General features: G+C 40.9%; 2 protein-coding genes across 4 annotated transcripts in view; one reads left to right on the top strand and one right to left on the bottom strand.

Annotated features, from left to right (window-relative positions):
* Nucleotides 1-2,550: 2,550 nt before the first annotated feature.
* Nucleotides 2,551-21,843, top strand: part of abi3b (ABI family, member 3b) — a 50,282-nt gene continuing 30,989 nt past the window's right edge. Inside the window, exons 1-6 of one of the 3 annotated variants that reach the window (XR_013965762.1) lie at nucleotides 2,551-2,832; nucleotides 3,127-3,288; nucleotides 4,967-5,149; nucleotides 5,496-5,560; nucleotides 6,113-6,199; nucleotides 6,492-8,019. Coding sequence is in view for 2 of the 3 variants with exons in the window: in XM_080789004.1 (XP_080645130.1) it covers nucleotides 2,698-2,832; nucleotides 3,127-3,288; nucleotides 4,967-5,149; nucleotides 5,496-5,560; nucleotides 6,113-6,199; nucleotides 6,492-6,966 (1,107 nt within the window). In the remaining variant the exon portion in view is untranslated. Of the gene's footprint in view, nucleotides 2,833-3,126; nucleotides 3,289-4,966; nucleotides 5,150-5,495; nucleotides 5,561-6,112; nucleotides 6,200-6,491; nucleotides 8,209-21,843 lie in introns of those variants that run through there. The other 2 variants (XM_080789005.1, XM_080789004.1) reach the window with 2 other exon arrangements.
* The window catches only part of mpp2b (MAGUK p55 scaffold protein 2b), a 68,150-nt gene continuing 59,302 nt past the window's right edge, over nucleotides 12,996-21,843 (bottom strand). Inside the window, exons 8-13 of the mRNA XM_080789006.1 lie at nucleotides 21,275-21,377; nucleotides 18,122-18,190; nucleotides 17,062-17,223; nucleotides 15,619-15,821; nucleotides 14,155-14,283; nucleotides 12,996-13,411 (exon numbers count right to left, since the gene is read on the bottom strand). Coding sequence (XP_080645132.1) covers nucleotides 13,235-13,411; nucleotides 14,155-14,283; nucleotides 15,619-15,821; nucleotides 17,062-17,223; nucleotides 18,122-18,190; nucleotides 21,275-21,377 — 843 coding nt within the window. The 3' untranslated portion in view covers nucleotides 12,996-13,234. The remainder of the gene's footprint in view (nucleotides 13,412-14,154; nucleotides 14,284-15,618; nucleotides 15,822-17,061; nucleotides 17,224-18,121; nucleotides 18,191-21,274; nucleotides 21,378-21,843) is intronic.

Below are 21,843 nucleotides of genomic sequence, written 5' to 3'. Positions count from 1 at the left end.
TAAATATTAGCTGGACAAATAACAGTTTGTTGTGGTATTTGCTGCCTCTGTAGTGATGAGTTGAACGGTCTCAGGAATAATACTATTTGTAAAAATAAGTGCTTAATAGAATGACTTAAAACCCATGACTAGCTCTCAATGATGACGTAAGAAAAATGGTCATCTCTGTAATCTGGTCCCAGCAAACCAGGCACAGATTTGCCGTTTTTCTTGCATACCCAAAAAAATGGTTGACGGCTGTCACTTTTTGGCACAAAGTAACCACAGTATACTGCTAATCAAATTACAACTACATACTCTATATAGTATATGTATATGTATGTCTAGTCATTAGTCATTGCTGGGACGGTGCATACGCATCGAAAAGGCTGGGACGGTGCATAGGGCGCAAAGTAACCACAGTATACCGCTAATCGTCTTACAAATGACATATACATAGAGGCAGAAACTGAGATTTGACAGTTTGTAGCGGTCGAAAGTACTTGCGCGCTCTGCTTGCGCACTAGTAGGCCGCAACAAGCAAGTATGCACTCGACAGAGTGCAGTTCTAGTTTGTTTTGTTTTTATGCTTTTTGTTTTTCTTGTCTGTTTTACTGTATTGTGCTTTTAATTTATACCTTTCTAGTTTGTCTCACTTTATCTGAATACATTTGATTCATCTTTATGTGAAAACATAAAAATTAAATACAAAAAAATATAAGAAATAACGTGTTTTTCAGTTGCTTCATATTGATATTCAGTGTTTTCAATTCTCATTTTAAACTTGGTGGTGACTGTGCATATCATGTTTGTTTTTAGTGTTCCAAAAATTATGTTTTAGCAAATTCAACATAAACAAGGCGGAACCAGGGCGGAACAAGACAGAAAGAGCCTGCTGGTTAGTCAGTCAGGGGACCAATCAGGTGTGTGTGTGTGTGTGTGTGTGTGTGTGTGTGTGTATATATATATATATATATATATATATATATAGTCTTACACTAAATGCGTTTGGGAAACCCAGCCAATATGTGTGTGTGTATGTGTGTGTTAGGCTGCGCAACAGTGACACACTGAACAAACCAAACGCTATTTTCGTGCTCGGACCCAACCAGGGACCCAGGCAGGTACAGACACACATAGCTCCTTAATGGAGTGGTTGCATCACTTAAATATTAATTTACCACAAACGTTGACTGACCACTACTCCACCACTACTCGTTATTTATATATTTTACGCAAATTTTGTCATTAAATATGCACAACACAAAATGGCCCAAGCAGACATTGATTCTGTGCCAAAGATTACGTCAGGGCTGAGAAAATGTTGGTAGTGATGACCACCGCGCACACACACACACACACACACACACACACGTTTAGTTCAGCCTTTGATACAGGATATCCTTAACAAAACAATGGATGTATACTTAAATTGAATATTCGGTCATTATAATCACATTACATGTCAGATTGTTTAAAATTAGACGCAAACCAGTGTTGTTGAGGTTGTTATAATTAGCCATCTCATCTCACTGCATAACTTCTAAATCTATACGGCTATGTTCTGTTCTGTATCTCCTCCTCCTTGTCACCATAATCACCACCACCATCATCACCACCATCACCAGTGGTGCTATGTTCTGTTCTGTACTGTACTGTACTCTGAAAATAATTATCCTCATCCTTGTCACCATCATCATCATCATCATTGGTGGACTATAAAATGATTTTTTACTCATTCAACCAAATGATTAGGCCCCTACCTACTGTTTTCCTTTCTTGAAAATGTAGTGGAGTCAAAAGTACTGTAGGCCTACAATTCAAGCATGCTAAAGTTACAGTTTAGGTCTGCCGGCTGCCGCCTACATAGATACTCAAAGAAACAGTACTAGAGTCAATCTGTAAGTGTACCATTTATATGACCACCATGCACTGATCAGCATCATCATCAACAACATCATCAACATGATCCTTATTATCAGGTAAATGCGTCCGAGTTCGACCTATGAATCATCTGACTGCTTAACTTTCCCTCGCCATAGATTATTTGCCTACACTGACCTCTAGTGGCAATTCAAATTAAATCATTATTTCCCTTCAAGTTTGGCTCGTGTTTCGGACATAAATGAAGTATTAATTAGCGGAGTTAGCAGTAGCCCACCAAGACAACGGTGGGATACAGCCTGTCTTGTACAATGAAGTCAACTATTTTCAGTCTTCCACAGCGCAGAGCTCAAATTGGACCTGCTGTGTGCAGCCTATATAGTAGGTTATGCCGCTGGCGCTATGGTGTTTTTCAAAGTGGGGTCCAAGGTCCATCACGCAGGGCCACTGGGCCAGGGAGGGACCGTCAGGTCTCTAAATGGACCCTTTCATTGTGCCTTGCGACCATATTGTACTGTAGGCTACACCTTCTCGGAGTTATGACTGGGAGGCGGGAGGTATTGAGTTGAAATAAAAAGTTTGAGAACCGCCATATGGACCAATAGGTTCCTCCTTACCTGAGAGGCTGAGACGCGAAAGCTCGTAGCCTGCGGTCATTCCGCATTCAGCAGCGGTCCCTCCCTACGAGCGACTGTGGCACTTCCCAAAAGTTTTTCACCCTCCCGGCGGAGTATGAAGCGGTAGGTTAGTACAAACTAAGTCTACTCGGTCTCAACAGCTAAACATAATTATTTTTCTTTCTTTTTAAAAGTTGTTACCAACGAGGGAGAAATCATGGCGGACCAAACTAAAATGTCAGACCTTATTTCGCAAATACTACAAGAAGGACCAGCTGCGAGGAAAGGGCTAATCGAGAACCACTGTAACCTCCTTAAAGTCGCAGATTACTGCGAGAATAATTATCTTCAGGTGAGTGACTTTGAGGAATACACAAATAACTTGAACAAACTAGGTAAAATGGGTTGTGTATGGCTATTAATTAAACCCGGAATAAAGTTCCGGGTTGCAGTTATGTGTCGTTTTTTTATTTTAATATTTGTATTTATTTATTTAGTCTCATGGCTACATTGTAGCTATAGCCTACGTTGTGTAGTGAAGTGGCTTCAAGAATAGATATTGAAATGTTTACTTTCACAGTAGAATCCCATAATATCCCATAATAAAATATGGTACTGCCTGGCCCTGACTTGAACTCTTTTACAGGCAGAGAACTCAACTATTGAAGAGGCCAAGGCGTTGACCACCCAGTCACTGGCCAGTGTGACGTATCAGATCAACAGCCTGGCCACCGCTGTGCTCAGACTGCTGGATGCACAGGCCGTGCAGATGAAACACATGGAGTCTTCAGTCAATATGCTTTCACTGGTGAGCAATCACAGTCCAAAACAGGGATGGAAGAAGTAGCCAACTCATAATGTTTTACTTAAGTAAAAGTATCAATGCTATGTTATAAGTAAAAGTCCTGTATTCAAAATGTACTTGAGTAGGCTATTATGTACAAAAGTATTGGCATCAAAATATACTTAAAGTGCCAAAAGTAAAAGTAGGCCACTCTTTGCGCCGAATGTTCAATTTCACAAGTTCTACATGTATTAACATCTTTAGGAAATAGCAAATGCAAGCTCACAGTGCTGTAGAACTTCTATTTATACTATTTTAGACAATTCAGAAATGTTTTTAATATTTTGGAAAATAAATTACCGTCCTATACTATGCCCAAAATATGGATACCAGCTTGAAAGTGGTTAAAAAGAAAAGGAAAAACACCAAATAAATGTCTGCCAAGAAGAATAGGATTGTTATAATGACATGTTGTTGGCAGCCACCATGTTGGTCAGAAAATGACTGTATTCATCAGTGGCATGGTATTTCATAACTCACTGGATAATAGGTCATCAACCACTAGTCTGTCACCAGCTGAGCTACTCCTTTCATGCAATACCTCTAACACGCTTGCTTACAGTATAGAGCATCGCAATCCCGCCCCCTTTCAAGTCGACGACAGGCCCAGGAAATAATTCCCCATTCATTTTTCCCATAGACATTTCAAAAAGTATTTATTTAAAGATCTGTAAGCCGTTTTGTTGTTTTTCTTCTTTGCAATTATATGTTCGGCCCAAATATTATGTTTGTTGTCATGATTTGTCAAGATCCGAGTTGGCTTTGTTCGAGGCTTACAGTACAAATCTTTAAATAAATAATTTTTGAAATTTCTATGGCAAAAATGCATGGGGATATATTTCCTGGGCCTGTCGTCGTCAAGAAAGGGGGTGGGATTGCGATGCTCTATCTATAGTATAGATAGAGCATCGCAGTCGCAGCAATTTCAATATTGCGAATACAGTATAGATTCTATACTGTATTCGCAATATTGAAATTATGACCGATATCCGATCTCCAATTATTTGCAGGGTCGATGCCGATACCGATTCTGATACCAATATATTACATTATTAGCCTAAATTATATATTTATATTGATGAACTCATTGCTGAATTTTGTAATTTTTGTTTTGCTGGTGAAAGTAGATAGTAAGCCAACCTTCCCAATAACAGCCGACGCTCTTAAGCCATTTAGACCTGAGGCCGGTTCTAAAATAATGGCTTCTAAATCCTAACAGTTTTCTGAAAGACCTATGTTTCTATGTCAGTGGTGCTCAACCCTTTTCATGTCAAGGAGACCCAGAATTATCCATATTTGGCTGCGGAACCCCATCTCTATATTTAAAGATTTGCGCCACATTTTCACAATAAAAAAAAAAGTCCCGAATAGGTTAAAGAGACAGAGACAGGCAGACTGGCCCTTCTCTGCGATTATTCTGAGACCGATCCGACACCGATATGGCATTTTTATGGCCGATATATTTTGATACGCTACCGATCATATCGTGCATCTATACTTATAGTCATCTCTTGAGGCAGCACCTGTATATACAGGGGCAGCACACACATAAACACTTGATATCTAGAACTGATCATATGAACGAAGTGAAAATGTGTTTGTTCAATGGAGTAAGGATGATTAAAACTGTGGTCTCAACCAGACTGTAGCTATACATCATGAAAAGGTGGCGAGGAGAGAGATCGGCGCCAACACTACCGCAAAGAAGATGTCCCGCAACAAATGTATGGCCCCACCTAAATCTGGAATGGAGCCAGATGGCCGCTACTCAAGAGTACCCATATCGTACACCATTCTGGACAACATCGGACACTGCTTCCATCAGGTGAGGATTTTGACAGATCCTTGATTTAAGTTACGTTTAGTTAATAAGCCCGGGCTGCTAGGCCAGCGCTATTGGGGAGATTTAAAACGTCTCTTAACACAAATCATATCATCACAAAAGAAACTCCATAAAAAACCTTGATAGTGCCACTTTCCACATCAAACTACTGCTCACATTCATTTTCATCATCGGAATACTTTAGCACTAGATTTAAGATCCATAGCACGATGCATTCTCTCTTGCACGCCACGGTCCCAGTTGGACTTCTGGCGTGATATATGGCCGACTCTGGCATAGCCATAGATCAGGCATGTCTCTTTACATCCATTCATCTTCTTTTCCCCAGGTGCAGCAGCACAGACCGAGAGCTGGAACCACAGACAGCACGCAGAGTGCTGGGAGCAACTCTGGGTATGTTCAACTTCAAGGTTTTAATTCATCACCGATGGGAATTGGGAAATAAGCTTTGCAGCAGCGCACACAATATCCACAGCAGTCAACCAATACTTACAAAACATTCAAAGAGTCATGTAATATATTGAAAGCTGCTAGCATGGGTTTTAGGCTGTCTGTTTTCAGTTTTTCTCTCGTTCAAAAGACAATAACATTTTCTTCATGGTGGACTGTAGATTATACACTGTTGTACCTGCTGCAATACTTCATATCATAATTACAATTTACTGTAAATGGTTTTTTTTGTTATAAATCCGAAATGCTTTTCCCAAATGTGTGTTTTCATGAAGTGGTACTTACTAGTTAGTACCTTAAATGCATTGATTAATACACAGAGCATTGTACCGGTATTAAAATAGTGTGTTGTCTTCCAATTTAATACTTGAATATAACCCAAGCCTTTTCCTGAGGGTGTACCAGTAACCTTTGTTTTCCAGGAATAAGTGTTATTGAACTGACTTTTGTGTGGGGATCACCTGTTGACGTTTGACTGCCATCATTTCATTTCAGCAGTCGAGTTCCAGGGCCAGTGGAGTGTCCTGTGGCTCCTCCCACTGTGCCTGGCGAGTCCATGTCCAGCTTTACTGACTGCTACGGGTAAGAACAGCTCCTCCCTGTTCCATTTAACCAATCACAATCAGGAATTATTGTCAAATATGTTCATAACTTCATACAAGAAAATATGCTGGTTTAATCCCACCCGTGCACACAACAATTAAACACACTTCCACACACTCACATGATACAACAGCATATGATACCAACAAATGGGTTACAAAATCGTGGGAGTTCGTAGAGAGTTCTTGTCCCGCTTAATGACATGCAAGCAGTAATGGTATTTGGACAACTGTTCATAGGTGTTGATGGTGCATTTGTTTGATCCATCCAGATCCAGCCATGGCATAGCAGTGGCCCCACCGTCAGTGCCCACCTTGCCATCCGCCTCCAGCGCACCTCCACCTCCTCCTCCTGCCACCCTGGATTCGGGCCTCCCTGCCCCTCCGCCTCCTCCACCCTCCATGACCTCACCCACCGGCCTCCCACCACCTCCACCCCCACCACCCATCAGTCCATACGGGCTCCCCTCTCCACCACCACCCCCACCCGGAACAGGTGTCCCCCCTCCTCCTCCCCCTCCCCCACCATCATCAGGAGGTGTACCTCCTCCTCCACCACCACCACCACCACCCCCACCTGGATCAGGAGGTGTACCTCCTCCTCCACCACCACCACCCCCACCTGGATCAGGAGGTGTACCTGTACCTCCGCCGCCGCCTCCTCCTCCTCCTCCTCCTCCATCATCATCATCAGGTGTACCTCCTCCACCCCCACCTCCTCCACCACCACCACCAGTCCTACGATAGTGAACATTATGGTGTTAACCTCGTCATGTATTCCTAACCGTATGAGCTGTGTAGATGAGCGCGCTTGCGGTTGGGTTGACCATAGAATGGCTTTGTATTGTGCTGCTGCTGCATAAGCGTACAACATACAAGCTTATTATATTATAACAGAGAGATACTTTGCTGAATATGAATAAAATAACGTGTATGAAGAATTGGGCTGCTGTTGCATGAAACCGGCATCAAAGTATTAATTCGAGCAAATTGGTTTTTTCTGCAAAGCACAATGCCGTCCCCCACCTCCCCTCAAAAGCCAACATTCCTATGCATGGAGTGCAGCCAAGGAGCTCCCATTCTACATGTTTCAACAGCACTGAGGCTGCATTCCTGAGCTACGGTACATGCTGAAACGTGGATTACACACCTATTCCGCTCCTTTTATTGTAAAGGATGGTAATGTTATTTCGCCTTGTCATTACATATTTATCATTTTATTTATCACCACAATTAATTGACAGTCATGTTTACCCCTATTGTATACCGTACCCATCAAAGGCTTTTCACCTGGCACAGGCCCCTGGGATTCAACACTGATTCACACTCCCAACTGTGTCAAAAACAGTGATAATGATACTGTAAATTGTTTGCGTCACTGACGGTAACCCAGGTAAGCTCTGCTACTTTAAAAAGGTTGCTGAGGCTGTGGAACGCCTCATGTTGCATATTTGTCTTAGAGTTGTTATTGAAGAGTCCCTACAGGAAACTCATAATTGGACAGTTAATTTCTATTGTGCTCAACTACACCATACAGATTATATTTTAAGGTAACCTCTATTGAACGGAATACTGTGGCAATTTACACTACTAGGCCTATTGTAGATCTAAACAAACCAAGCATTTCAATTAATATGAAAATGCTTTAGTTTGTGTATAATCAAAGGTGCTGAGCCAGAAATATCACAATTACAACAACAGTTACAATATTAGGCTCAATTTATGTCATTTGAATCAGAAAATAATTAAAATAATTCTAAACATTATGAAACATCTGTGTTGATCTGTCAGTAAAAACAAGTCTAGTGTAGTGCCGACAAAATGAGAATACCTGCAGAAAATCTCAGACATTAAGCAACTCTGACACATAATCACAGCGGGACACACACTCTGATTATTTCTTCATGGGATGTAAATAGGTTTGACAACCGAGCATGGAGATAGACTTGGGGGTGAAATTGAGCCATTAGATTACATTTTATGTGCACTGAATGTAAATAGCTAGCCTCTCCAAGTTACACACTTCTGCATCCATCAACTGAAAGAAAAAGAAAGAATTCCATGATCACGACTGAGTAAATATATTTACTTTGTTTTTAAAAGTTTCTAGACAGCAGTCTTTGAGGCGAATCAATTGAATAATTTGTCATTGTGATAACAAAATCCCATTCATGGTAATGGAATTTACAGAATATGGCACGTAATAGCTTTTTGCTATGTAGGCCTATAAGTAAAACCACTATTCTTCTCATTTCCCTTTAGACTACCCCAATTTTTGTGTATAATTTAACTTGGTTATAGTTATCGTGCCACCAAAAGATCTGTGCAGCAAGACAATGTTTGTGTGTGTGTGTGTGTGTGTGTGTGTGTGTGTGCGTGCGTGCGTGCAGGGTGTTCTTCGGGAGATTAGACTCAGGTCATTCAGGTTGGTTCCATCCAATTACAGTATGTTCCGCCTATCAGAATATAGTGCTGCACGTTAAGAGCTGTGACTTTAAACTGAGAAATAAGGCTATAAAACCTCTCATTTGTGACTCAAGTTTCCAAGAAAACTCACTCAGGTTAAGAGAAGTATACATGTTGAGATCTTAATTAACTACGGTAAGATTACATTCACAAAGATTCACAATGTGCCGATTGTCTTATTTCTAGTAATGGTGTGTCAAACGGTTGTCATTTCAAATGATTTGGTTTTAGAAAGCTGGGATAAGAAAATATTTTACAGGCTTATGGTCTATAACCTCAATCATTAAACTTGAATACTGCACAGAACATTAAGGCACATACAAAAGATCATATTCTCTTCTTCACAATTTTATGTGTGAGTGATGTATAATGCTGTAGTGATATGAGAAAGGAAATATGGTTTATGTGAATGTTGCCTTGCTACATAATGTGTTTATCACAACTTTCTTATTTATGCATATAACGTCTTGATTTAGACGATTTAGCCTGATTTAGTCTGTTTTCCATAACATGGCAATATCTCCTTAAATAAGTCTATTAATAACACTAGTCTGCAGGAAAGGTCTCATAACCACCATGATAGCACATTCACTAATCAATTAGTTCAACTGGTGCTACATTCGATTTGGACTGATTGCGGAACAGTGTCATTTGCAACGACCAAAGTCTGCTGAATTTATCCTCTTGACACAATGTCATAGAGATCTTGCTTAGTTAAGTATTACTGTAGTTAACCTCAGGGTTATCTGAAACACCTGTAAAGGGAAAGCAAAGGGAAGTCTGATATGAGAACAGAGTTAACGTAGCAGAAGCCAACAGTTCCCCTTATTATTTTGTTAAAATGACAATCGTCACCAACTGGATCTGCTGTTCCTATAATTATTGTTTTTCCTCTTCCTCAGTATTGTCAGCAACCTTGTTATAAGTCTAGTCATGTCTGTCACACCCAATGAGTACATGTAAGTATGGCTAAACAACAGGTCAACGTATTTTGCCCTGGCGGCCCGGGGGGCATTTAGCCTCCCCCTTTACAGTTTCTCTGTGTTTTACTGATTTATCGCTTTTACTGTACCATATAAGCTCATCACAGATGCCAGACAAAAAGATTGGCTATATATATATTATTGATTACAGAAATAATACATTACATTATAACACTATTATTCTGAAAAACTGTTGTTTCACCCAAAGAAGGAACAGTAAGACCCATTCACTTTTGACTCCGAGTGTCTAATAGAAAAAACACTATTTGCTATTACAATGAACTTCTGTTCCCCATGCAGTTTGACCCTAAACTGAGGAGCCCTCAGCCAAGGGGGCCACCGCCTGCCTATCATCCTATAAACCTGCCTCTAGCACCACACCTCTCATTTCCACCTGCACAGATTGACCCCTGATCTAAAAAAAAACCTAGAGAATCGCAGTCAGGGTGGAAACCTTGCATGTCCAAAACAGTCACCACTTACTTTTCAGGAAATGGGATGAAGATTTTCTGAAAAAGCAGATCTACAAGATTACAAAGCATCATGACGTACACGAATGACGAAGTTGAACATTTAATTAAGTGACGAAAACTGATAAAAAGTTGAAATATGGAGTGACCTTTGTTACCTTTTTTATGCATGCTTGTTAGCCCCCCAACTAGAGCTGGGACTCTAAGGATGGCTGTGTGGGTCGGTCTGTCTGTCAAACACTTGGACAACATTCTTCTACTCAGCTGGATTGTCATGGAATTTGCTCGTCAGGCTTCCCAGATGATGCACCTACTGATTTTAACATGGCATTCATCTAGAGCCTCCTTTAGGTCAAAAGGCAATTTGTAGTTGTATTTCATTTCACTTTAAAGCTTTTGAAATTTTTACAAAATGTGTTGATCCTTAATTTTGCTATATACTGTGCAAAATACAACAGAACAAAAAAACGTAAAGGTATATCAATTACTGTATACAAATATTGTGTGATTTAACAATGTTATGCAGTGCTCACCTCGTAAGAGTGCATACTGTACCACACTTTACTGCTTGTTAACCCCTCACAGCTTCCCTGTGTGTTCACTGTCGAAATAAAAACAGAAATGCAAAAACACAACAATAATAATAACAAAAAGTTACACTGTTAACTGAAGGCAGAGGCATTGCTCTGGATATTTAGATTTATTTTAATGTCTTTTTCTATGAACATCAAAAATGAAAGTGTTCTGTAGTCATTCAACTACATCAACACACCGAGAGTGTCATCAAAGCACCAAAGTATTTTCTCTATGTTATATATACCATTTGTTACAATACAATATTTACAATTGTGAGGGACAAATAAAATATATATCCAAATAAATAGACAGCAATCTTCTTCTTTCTTCATGATGAAGGAACATATAGAGGAATAATAGCTGAAGTGCTCTATATAGAAAGGATAGGCTATAGTGCACACTTAGGACTCGTTTCAAAAGCCACGCCACTTGGCTTTTGAAACAGGTTCAGTATAAGGCAAACATAAGTTAGAAGCCGCTGACAAATCTTTGGTGACTTGCATATTGGATAAAGGTTCAAATCTATTTCCATTGATTATTCCCGTCTACATTGTTGGGTGCTAGCATTTTACAGCTTCTAAAACATTTACTTGCTGTTGAAAAGTACTGTGGGTATTAGATAACAAATTGATAAGTTACATGAGCGTTCAGTAATAGTTTCTTTAGATTTCTGCAAGAGGCACATCTTCAAAAACAGGCAAATAGCATTCAGCACACAAAATCAAATAAACACTGAATGGAGAATAAAACATGAAATATCATTGTCAAAATAAAACTAGTGCACTGAAACAGTAATCCAGGACAAAGATGATTCTTCCATTGTTCTAAATTAGGTTCATACAGTATGTACAGTGTGCAGTATGCAACACAAATCGTTGTGCGTTATCTTTCTATTGCTGTTAAGTTTTCCCAACAAAGGACACGCAGTAACAGAAAAAGTACATACATACTGTATATATACAGTATATAATTTATATCGTATATCGCGTGTGCGTGTGTATATCTGTGTATATATCTGTGTGTGTGTGTGTGTGTGTGTGTGTGTGTGTGTGCGCGTGTATACACACACACACACACACACACACACACACACACACGCACAAACATACACAGTCATACTGTATGGTTGAACAGCAAAATATACATATTGTAATATAAATATGACATTTGGTACCTCTCTTTAAACCATTTGTCTTTAAACTACCAATCCAATGTAAACATTACACTACATAAAGATTTGGGAAGGCTACAAAAGATCAATTACCTCCTGGTGGTAGAGAGTGTTGATGACACCCCGGACTAGACCCTCAGCAAAGCACTGTGTACAACATACACTGTTAACCACCCTACTTCCACACTCATAGTAATATACACTGTTAACCACCCTACCTCCACACTCATAGTAATATACACTGTTAACCACCCTACCTCCACACTCGTAGTAATATACACTGCTCACACTATAGCACTATATCTCATTCAACTCGCACATAAGCGCAGCGACACCGATTTTCTTCCGCTCATCGTTAATGAATGCAGCCGTTCTCGCTGGCCGCCCATGTGAAGATTTGTTTTCGCCTCTGGGAGGAAGAAAAAGTTTGTCTGCGACTTTTCATGTAATTATACTGACCAGACATCCCGCTGTGTGGCTATTAAAATGTGTGAGCCGGTGCTTTTCTGGTGGGTTTGAAGCATCAGTCAGCTCTGAACGCATTCTGAACATTTACCAATAGCATTGATCTGTTGTTTCTAAATATAAATGAAATACATCTTGACATCATGGGTGACAGAGGAGCTCTAAAGGTTTATACACACCACTCTATATGTGAGGCTGGTCCATTGCACTAAATCAGTGGTTCTCAAAGTGGGGTCCAAGCATAGACTCCAAGGCCCCCCGAGGGTTCCTTGAGGTCTGTAACTCTGAGAGTGTACAAATGGAACCGCTAAGGGTTTCAGTTGTACACTCAGAGTTATCCATTTAGACAGATTCTAAAAATGCCTTCTAAACCAGTTTTCTGAAAAACATCCCATTTGTATTTATAATGATTATATATATATATATATATATATATATATATATACATACATACATACAGTATATATGCGTATATACATACAGTAGAAAGAGAGGGAGGGAGAGAGAGAGAGAGAGAGAGAGAGAGAGAGAGAGAGAGAGAGAGAGAGAGAGAGAGAGAGAGCAACATCTAAAATGACACAGATGCTGTCCCAGATTGAAGACGTGAAGACGTATATGGTTGTTTAAACAGGTCTAAATGGGTTAAAATACAAAATAAATTAAATATTTGAGAACCACCTCACTAAAGTATGAGCACTGGCCCGTCTCCTCAAACCACCAAGCAGTAACCGGGCTAGTGAACCCTGTGCTGCGCTCTAAAGACCATGGTCTACCATTAATAAGGACCCGTACCGTCTTTTCCTAGCAGAATGGAGAAATCGGCCACGTTTGACCGCTGGCCCCACTTCACCCCTTTTCCAGGTGACGTCTCAGTGCCCTTTAGATTAGAAGACCCAGCTGACAGGCACCCACTGCTGCTCGGTGGACAGCTTGTCCAGTGCCACCCGCAGGCTGCGGAAGGCCCCTTCCAGGCCGTCATTGACAATGCAGAGGTCAAAGTAATGTCCGTATGCCCGCTGGATCCGTTCGCTTTCATCCACCGTCCTCTTCAGCTCAGAGTCCTGACGGGAGTATTGCAGTGAGATAATAATCATGTAGTGTTATAATAATAATAATTATTATCTACCTTTCAAAAACAAGGTGAGCGTGGTGCTTTTAGAATAAAGCAGTGAATAAATAAATTGGCCTGGGCCGGCTTAGCAGTCCGGCACCTTGGCAGGTAAACATTTGTTTTGCAACGTTTTAAAATCAGTGTGAAAGTTTACCAATCACATATGAAATTTGAGTTGAAAGAAAATAAAACTTAAAAAAACGAAAAACCATAAAGAAACTAAAAATGGAGAACAATATAAAAATTAGAAAAAAGGGTAAGCTAATTAGGCAGGATTTACCAAACTCTAAAGGCTGATTTAGACTCTGTTGTTCGAAGGTGTCATTTGTCGACAAGAGCCGATACGATTGTATGGAGGAGTCTAAATTAAGCTTAAAGGTCGTAATGGCAGAGTCCCAATCGGGAATATGTGGATAACAGTAACTTGATTGTGTGAGAATGGATGCAATCAGCAGACAATTGAGCAGAAGGGGCTGGCAACGAGGGATGCGATAAACATGGAAATTGGTGCACAGCTGAAGTGAAAGTACACAGTAATTGGCCTGATTGCAGTTTCCTGGTTACGTGTTTTGTTTTCAATATATTCTGTATTCCAGCTGTGATGTGTCATTCTTGATTACACACTTTACCGGTGGCACTTTAATATATTCAAAAAGAGTTCTCCCCCATTATAACCAATTAACGCACACTTACCGTTAACTGTTTGGTGACCACTCCCATCTCAATGGCTGACCTATTCATGGCTTTGAGAACCTCGAAATCTGGCGCTTCGATGAACACCACATAGGGCAGGAAGTCAGACGTACGCAGGACTTTGAGGGCCTAAGAGAGAACATATACTGATACTGTATACATTGAGATCCTTTTATTATACTTTGTATGAAATAAAACGTTATCGTATTTAATAGTAACAGTATCGTCTTGAGCTAGTAGATTTATCTGACTAATTATTAGTCAGATAAATGTATTAGTCAATAACTATTACCGATTATGCCAGCTCCGTGTGGTTTGGTGGCAGAACTAGTCATCTAAAAGGTAAGCTACATACAGCTGCTTAGGGTCACTCTGTCTGCACTCTGTCTAAATATGTACATAAAAATTCAGCAGGGCGGTCATATTTCAACGGTGGCAGGACACTGCTGCTGAATGCAAATATAGATGAAACACTGGAGTAGCCTTGAAGCTAAACGGTTCGCCCTAGGAGGCAAGAGTGTCCCAGATAAATGTTAGTCTGCTCCATAGTGTCGTTAATAGGGAAGCTCCTTATCGATATTGGATTTATTACATTACTCAGGATAGGTCTGTACCTATGGTCAGTAAACAATCAGAACACCAGAATGAGTGACTTTTCAGGTGTAGACACCCTCTATTCTTAGATTAGCTCACACCGTGCAAGGATCTGCTACTTTTAGCGAATGTTCCCACCAAAATGGGCATGTTGGGGTTTAACTGGTTAGAAGCATGGGAAACAAACCTTTTAGAATAGAAGTCTCGTCATCTATAAGAAGGTGAGTGTGTGTGTGTGTGTGTGTGTGTGTGTGTGTGTGTGTGTGTGTGTGTGTGTGTACTGTATGTTAACCACTTAAGCCCTGCTACTGTACAGTATAATCATACTTTTATGACGAATAGTGACAATAAAGAATCTAAACTATTTAGAAGATTATATTGCGAGCCTTTTTGAGTATGTCTTTCTCTCGCTCTAGTTTGTATGGATTTAATGTATACTGTAGACATACCATATTTGTAATACTGTACAGTAAGGCTATGGCGTATAATGCTGCCATACCATAGCACATATATGCCAAACATACCATAATACAAGAGGACCACTGTTCAATGTTCATCATAATTCTTGTGTGGCCTTGTTTTAAATACTAACTACCTCACAAAGCTGATGGGATTTGTTGAATCTTGCCACTGATTTCTCTAGATGAAAACAACATATGCTTTGAGTGAAAATACCCCTGGAGAAACAAAACTATATGCATGCTTAGCTGTAATCTACACCTGAGATACATGTGTGATAATGGCATACAAGGTTGATTATACACAGTGTCAAGATCTGTCTGTAATAGAAGAAAGAACAGAAGGCAGGAATGGTGCAGAGCTCAATTAGCAGGCTGATGTTGTAATTGGCAGGACAGTATCTTTTCCCACCTGTGGGTTGACGTCGAGGATGCAGATCTTCCCTGTGTCCATGACCTCATGGATGGTGTTGATCTTGGTTCCATACAAGTTCCCATCGTAGTCGCCATGCTCCAGGAAACGCCCGTTTTTTATGTCACTCTCCATTTCACTGCGACTCATGAATGAGTACATTTGTTGATCCCTCTCATCCACTTTGGGTTTTCTGGTGGTGACTGAGGGATGAGAGAGTGGAGGCATACATCGCTTTCATTTGGGTGAGAATAGTCTCAAACAGTCCCGAAAGTCATGAGGTCATTGTGGGTCTTTTCATCATTTGTTCTCTGCAAGAAGTGTGTTCTGTATGTACATAAATGGTTAAGTTCAATTCTAAGTTCAGTTAAGTAGGAAGAAATAGCATACAGCCTACATAATCAAAATACGTTACGGCCCTACTCAGCAAAACCGCTGGTTCCTGCAGCAACAGAAAGAGCAAAGGGAAAATAATTCCGGAATAATACCGTAAGAGAGAAATAATAAATTGAAAGAAGAAAGGAGATGCAAAGGAATAAATAAGGAGAAAATAACTCCTCTGGCCCTTTAGTTCTGTGTATTGCCTCATCTAAGATGAGAAGAACTAAGATGCAACGATACAACCTTTTATAGACGGCTAGCCTTCTACACTAAACAGTGTGTTTCCCATGCGTCTAACCACTTGAACTCCAGCATGCCTATTCAGGGGGGAACATTCGCCAAAAATAGCCGATCTACAAGATCAATGTCACAATGCGACACGTTGTAAGCTTGTAGATTGTCTATTTTGGCGGAGAGATTTGTTGTAGACTGAATAAAACGGTCCAAGTACAGTTTTAACTCAGGTCCGTCTGTCTGTCTAAGAATAGAGGGTTACTTACTAAACCTGAAAAGTCACACGTTCACATGAAGTCCTGGCTCTGGTGTATAATTCCAATAGCTAGGATCTGCCCTATTAATGACACTATGGGCACGGCTATTGTACTGATAATACTGTTGACATTGTATTGATATGAGTATTCTGTTAATGTCGTAACCACACTGTGATTGTGTGTACAGTATTTGTTTATGCATAGGGCAGGTGAGGTTACTATATTATTGTCATGTACACTATCGCCCATTGTTGGTGTTTTTGTTATGTGTTATTTAGCCTTCTAGTTTTGTGTCACTATACCCTTGCACCACCCAAGCACCTTATCTGACCACCTGTTCAGATGGGTGGGCTGACTTCACATCATGTTTATTTCAATGATCAATCGATTGTGTTCCGGCTTGTATCAATGGAACTACCGTAGTATACTTAATTTATTTTATTATTATTATTATTATTTTTTTTTTTGTATGTTATATTATCATAAAAATCGTAGTGTTTTTCTAATCATTTGGGGGCCCACTTGCTGCACTATATAGGATAGTGTACAAACGAAGGGAAGAGGTACTCACAGGGAATGGTGGTGGCGTATCGCTGAGGGTCCAAAACCAGCAGTTTGTTCTTCAGGCTGCGACGGCCAACACCCTGTGCTCCAATCAGAACCAGCGTCTTCCTCCTGAAGGGTGGGACTTTGGCCACTTCCTCGTAGATGCGCAGCTCATGGCGATCGAATTCTACAACATACGTTACAATTAGGGATGTCCTGATCACGTTTTTTTGCTCCCGATCCGATTCCGATCATTTGAATGAATGAGTTTATTTTGAACATTATCAAATACATTGAAACACAAACAAAATTTGATTTTGAGTATCTGCCGATACCGATTTTTCCCGACCCGATATTTATATTTTATAGAACACGTTTATGCCATATCACAATAGTACAATATCCCAAATCACAGACAATATCCAGTCTAATATGATATGGTTAAAATATTGATACTAGGAATGTCCCAATCACGGTTTTTTGGCTCCCGAATTTCCGATCACCCGATCCAATCGGGACAACCCTAGTTACAATGTTAAACATTTCCAGTTTAATTAAATATTGAAAATGTTTTTGTCTCGTGAACAATGGAATAGAAAGAATGAGTGAATCAGCTTTATTGTAACATCACAGAAGAGAGAGAGAGAGAGAGAGAGAGAGAGAGAATAGAAAAAGAGTAGAGGGAGTAAGTAGAAAGAACAGCGCTTGGGTCCAACACCTGCCTGTCCGTGACAGTTTATAGATTTGTTACATTGGATCCACTGGAACACACATCATTTTTTCCCATTTCCTGAAAGGTAACGGTTTTGGAAATACATGGTTTCCGCCAGACAGACGATATACAGAAAGCTAAATAGAGACAATGTGCAGCCATGGCAACCACCCGCTTGTATATGACATGCTGAACTGAGTGCATGCGTGCGTGCGCACACGCATGTGTGAGTGTGCGTATGTGTGTGAGCGAGCCCTGTGTCAGTCTGTGAAGGCATACACAGAAACATTGCATTCTCAAAAACCACTGAGGGGATCAGGGAGCGTGCTGTAGGTATAATCAGGGAGCGTGCTGTAGGTATAAAGCACTGTACCTGCATTTTTTGTCGTCAGATACATCATCTTCTTTTTCTTCTTGCCGCCCATCCCAGCGCACAATGGACCTATGAGAGGCAGCGGAGCATGAGAAAATAAAACGTTGGAGTGGCACACTTGTCTTTGCCAGCCACTTCAACAAAGTTCCACCGTTAAAGTGATATACTGCACCAGCAAGGTCTGTTGCCTTCTGGAGCTATGCAGGCTCGTTCTAAATCAAACATCGGTAAGGAGCAGTACACAGCCTTGAGCACTAGATGGCACTGTGACCCAATGAACCGATTCCTTCAACTCCATCTGTTTGCCACAGAACACCTGGGACTGGCTGTCATTGTCTGGCTGTCTACTACAATGACAGGAGGCTGGTCTCCAGAGAAGACCGCCTGATACAAAGGAAAACGATAAACATGGAAGAGAAATGTCTTAAGTGTCCGAGTTTAACACAGGCATCTGTTGGAATGATACCGCACGTCATGGCGCGATTCCGTGATTGAAATATACAGTACCTGTTCCTTAGCTGTCCATTGCATGACAAATGCCCAGGTAAATCATTTCTAAACCGCAAAATCCAGACTTAACGTGTCCCCTCTAAATGTACTGTATTATTCCCACCACAATCTCAGCTGATATATTCTGAGTGGGGTGTGCAAGTGGACAGATGTGTCCTTGGAGCACCACCCCAAGGGCAGTATTGTTGTTTGGGCCCGTCATCTTCTCCCCTCACCAGAAGCCAAGGGCACACGGACCGAGATGACTCACCACCTGTTCTTGCCCCACTACTGCGAGGTGCAGTGTGAAGCTTGTGTTATGGGGACTCCACGGACTCCACGGGGGGGGGGGGGGGGGGGGACTTTCACCTTGGCATCCCACATTGTTTTTAATTTGTTCAATATCTTTATTGTTTTTTTTTTATTGATTTTACATTTTTTTTAATAATCAAAAACAGCAGATCTACAAGCTCACAACACATCACAATGTCAGCCTGTAGATGGGATTTTTGAATAGTTTAAGTATAAAATGCCAAAATGATGCCAGTTATCCCAGTTCTCCATGCTGGCCAGCTCGTTGGTACTCTGAGCTCCTGCATCTTTCTTGAGTACTGGCTGCTAGTCTCATTCTTCTGGCTGCTATTTTACGGCATACAACATTTTGGTATAGCACACTTCTGCAGGATTGGTTTCAGAGTCCAGCATATAGGGTTTCCACACCCGAGCCGACAGTCGCGGACGTTTTCACTGTCGGCCAGCTTCTTTTCCGGGTTTTTAGACAGAGCTGGCCGACAGAGAAAACGTCCACGGCTCTCTGGTAAGTGTGGCAACAGCGGCTTCACTGCCATATAGGAGAACAGACTATACCTATAGACCTATAGAATAGAAGAAGCTGATTTTTCTGGGAGGTTGAAGTTCCATACACTGTGCCTTCCTCACATTAAGATCTTGTTGAGTTGACCTATGAGCAGGTACTTAAAGTCCTTGACTTCCTTCAGAGCAGTGCCTCCTGTGGTTGTCAGAAGTGGATGTTTCGATAGGATGTTTTCTTGGCATTTAACCTTGGCACACTCTGAATCCAATCTGTTCAGTAGCTTCTGTGCTGATAATGTTGTGCAACCAGGAGTTTTATTTCAATTAGGCTATGATTCTGAAAACAATATCTTGTAGCACCCGTATATTTTTTTGAATTGCTTAAATAAGCCTGTTTGAATATGTTAACTTCAACATGTTGACTTTGACCAGACATTAAAAATTAAATAACGCATTACCTCTCCAGTTCTACCTGCATGCTACAGTATATGCCAACATTGTGTATAATTATGGAATCTAAAATCGTGCAAATGGTGGTACTCAGCTAATTGTTGCAATTAAGCCTTTTTATTCCTGCGGCATCTCATCACGAGCCGAGCTGATTTTTCTGATACGGTTTTGTCCTTGGAGACCATATCACAGCTACTCAATCAGCAGCCCCCCCCCCCCCCCCCCCCCCCATATCTTTTCTCTAGGACAGAGGTTTTGAATACAAGAGCCGGCGGCTTAACAACCAGCAGATTGGATCAGTCCCGTCTGAGTCACAGCAATGCTCATTACCAGTTCTCCAGTGCTCACTGATGGAGTAACAGACCAGAGGGGGTGGATGAAGTACTTACATTTTACTTAAGTAAAAGTATCAGTACCACAATGTAAAAAATAGTTAAGAAAAAGTTTATAAAATATATTTAAGTCCCAAAAGTAAAAGTACTCATTATGTAGAATGTCCCATTTCACAAGTGTTAAAATGTATTAAAACCTTCCTTGTTTACCGTCCGGTCTAATGGAACGCAGAGTCTGCTCTGGGCCGTGGAATAAACCTTGTTTTGACCAAAATCTGGGACAAGGAATAGGAGATACCGGCGATTGAAAGAAACAGACAGAATGGGTGTTTAAGGGCACGATGATAATGATCGCGCAATCCTGTGTTATTGACAGCACCAGCTAGCAACCCGACGCTAATGCGAGTAGCATTATGACTTGATCAATCAAAAGCACTATAAAAGCCCAATTGCCGTAGAGCTACGGCAATGGCGTTAAGCGTAACATTGATTAATTGCCTTTAATTAACGTAGAATCGTAGATGAATGGCAATGGCGAACTTTGTGTTAAGTACAGTAATTGAGTAAACGTACTTTTTACTTTGCACCAATGCTCATTACCAGTTCTCCAGCTCTCCCTGATGGAGTTAAAAGACCAAAGGGGGGTGGGTGGGTGGGTGGGTGGGGGGTTAAATGAGAAATGAGTGAATGACCCTGCCATCTACAACATACTCATATGCATATGTGAAAAGGAACAGCTGTTGCCTTTGTTGTCGCTGGTGTGTGTGAAGTGCAGAGTTGGGAACTGTAGTGCAGTCACTTGGCAAGGTTTTGACTGTGTTAACCCATTAAGATTCTACAAATGCCTTTTGACTGTGTTAACCCATTAAGATTCTACAAATGCCTTCTATATCACTAGTTCTCACACTTTCACACAGATGCATAAGCTCGCAAGCGTGGCACAAAGTGACGCGCTGTGAGCTTGCATATCTGTTCTTTTTTAATATCCAACACTATTGACTGTGTAAAACTGGCATAATACGTGTCTCTGCATGCTGTGTGTAACTGCTGGTACTCATCATGACTCCACCTGTGGTAACGAGCTCCAGATCCTTCTTAACGAAGGCTTTCCTCTTCTCCTCCAGGAGCTGGCTAGGAATGAGGCCCGCACTGCCTCCCTCTAGGTGACAGGCCTATGGTGGACACACAAGGAGTAGAGTATCATCGTTAGTATGATGTGAAGTGGGCATCAATGTTTACTTGGTTTGGTGTTGTGATGAATGGAATAGAATCTACCACCCGCCTCGAATGTTATCACCTGATAATAACCAGTATGTTTTCATCAAGACCATGCAATACAGCCAGTATGGACATTTCCTAGCCGTGAGTAGGCGGCTAGGAAACGGAAACTGAAATTACTGCCGCCAATGCGAAAACATTGTGAAACTGATTTACATAAGACTGATATGAGGTTAAGAGAATTGGTTAGGGTTAGAGTTTGGGTTAGATTTAGCCGTTACGGTTAGTAATAGTCGGTCAACGCGACCACCAACTACGTCAGTATTTGGAAATGTCCATACTGGCTGCATTGAATTGTGTTGATAACGGCTGATGACGGAGATTAAAATAAATCATCTGAATCTACAGAATAATGGCTAA

This window comes from Protomyctophum bolini (assembly GCF_963924005.1).
Source record: "Protomyctophum bolini genome assembly, chromosome: 18".
Classification (NCBI taxonomy): Eukaryota; Metazoa; Chordata; class Actinopteri; order Myctophiformes; family Myctophidae; genus Protomyctophum; species Protomyctophum bolini.
The sequence above is the reverse complement of the archived record's forward strand: the minus strand, read 5'-3'. Positions and strand labels throughout refer to the sequence as shown.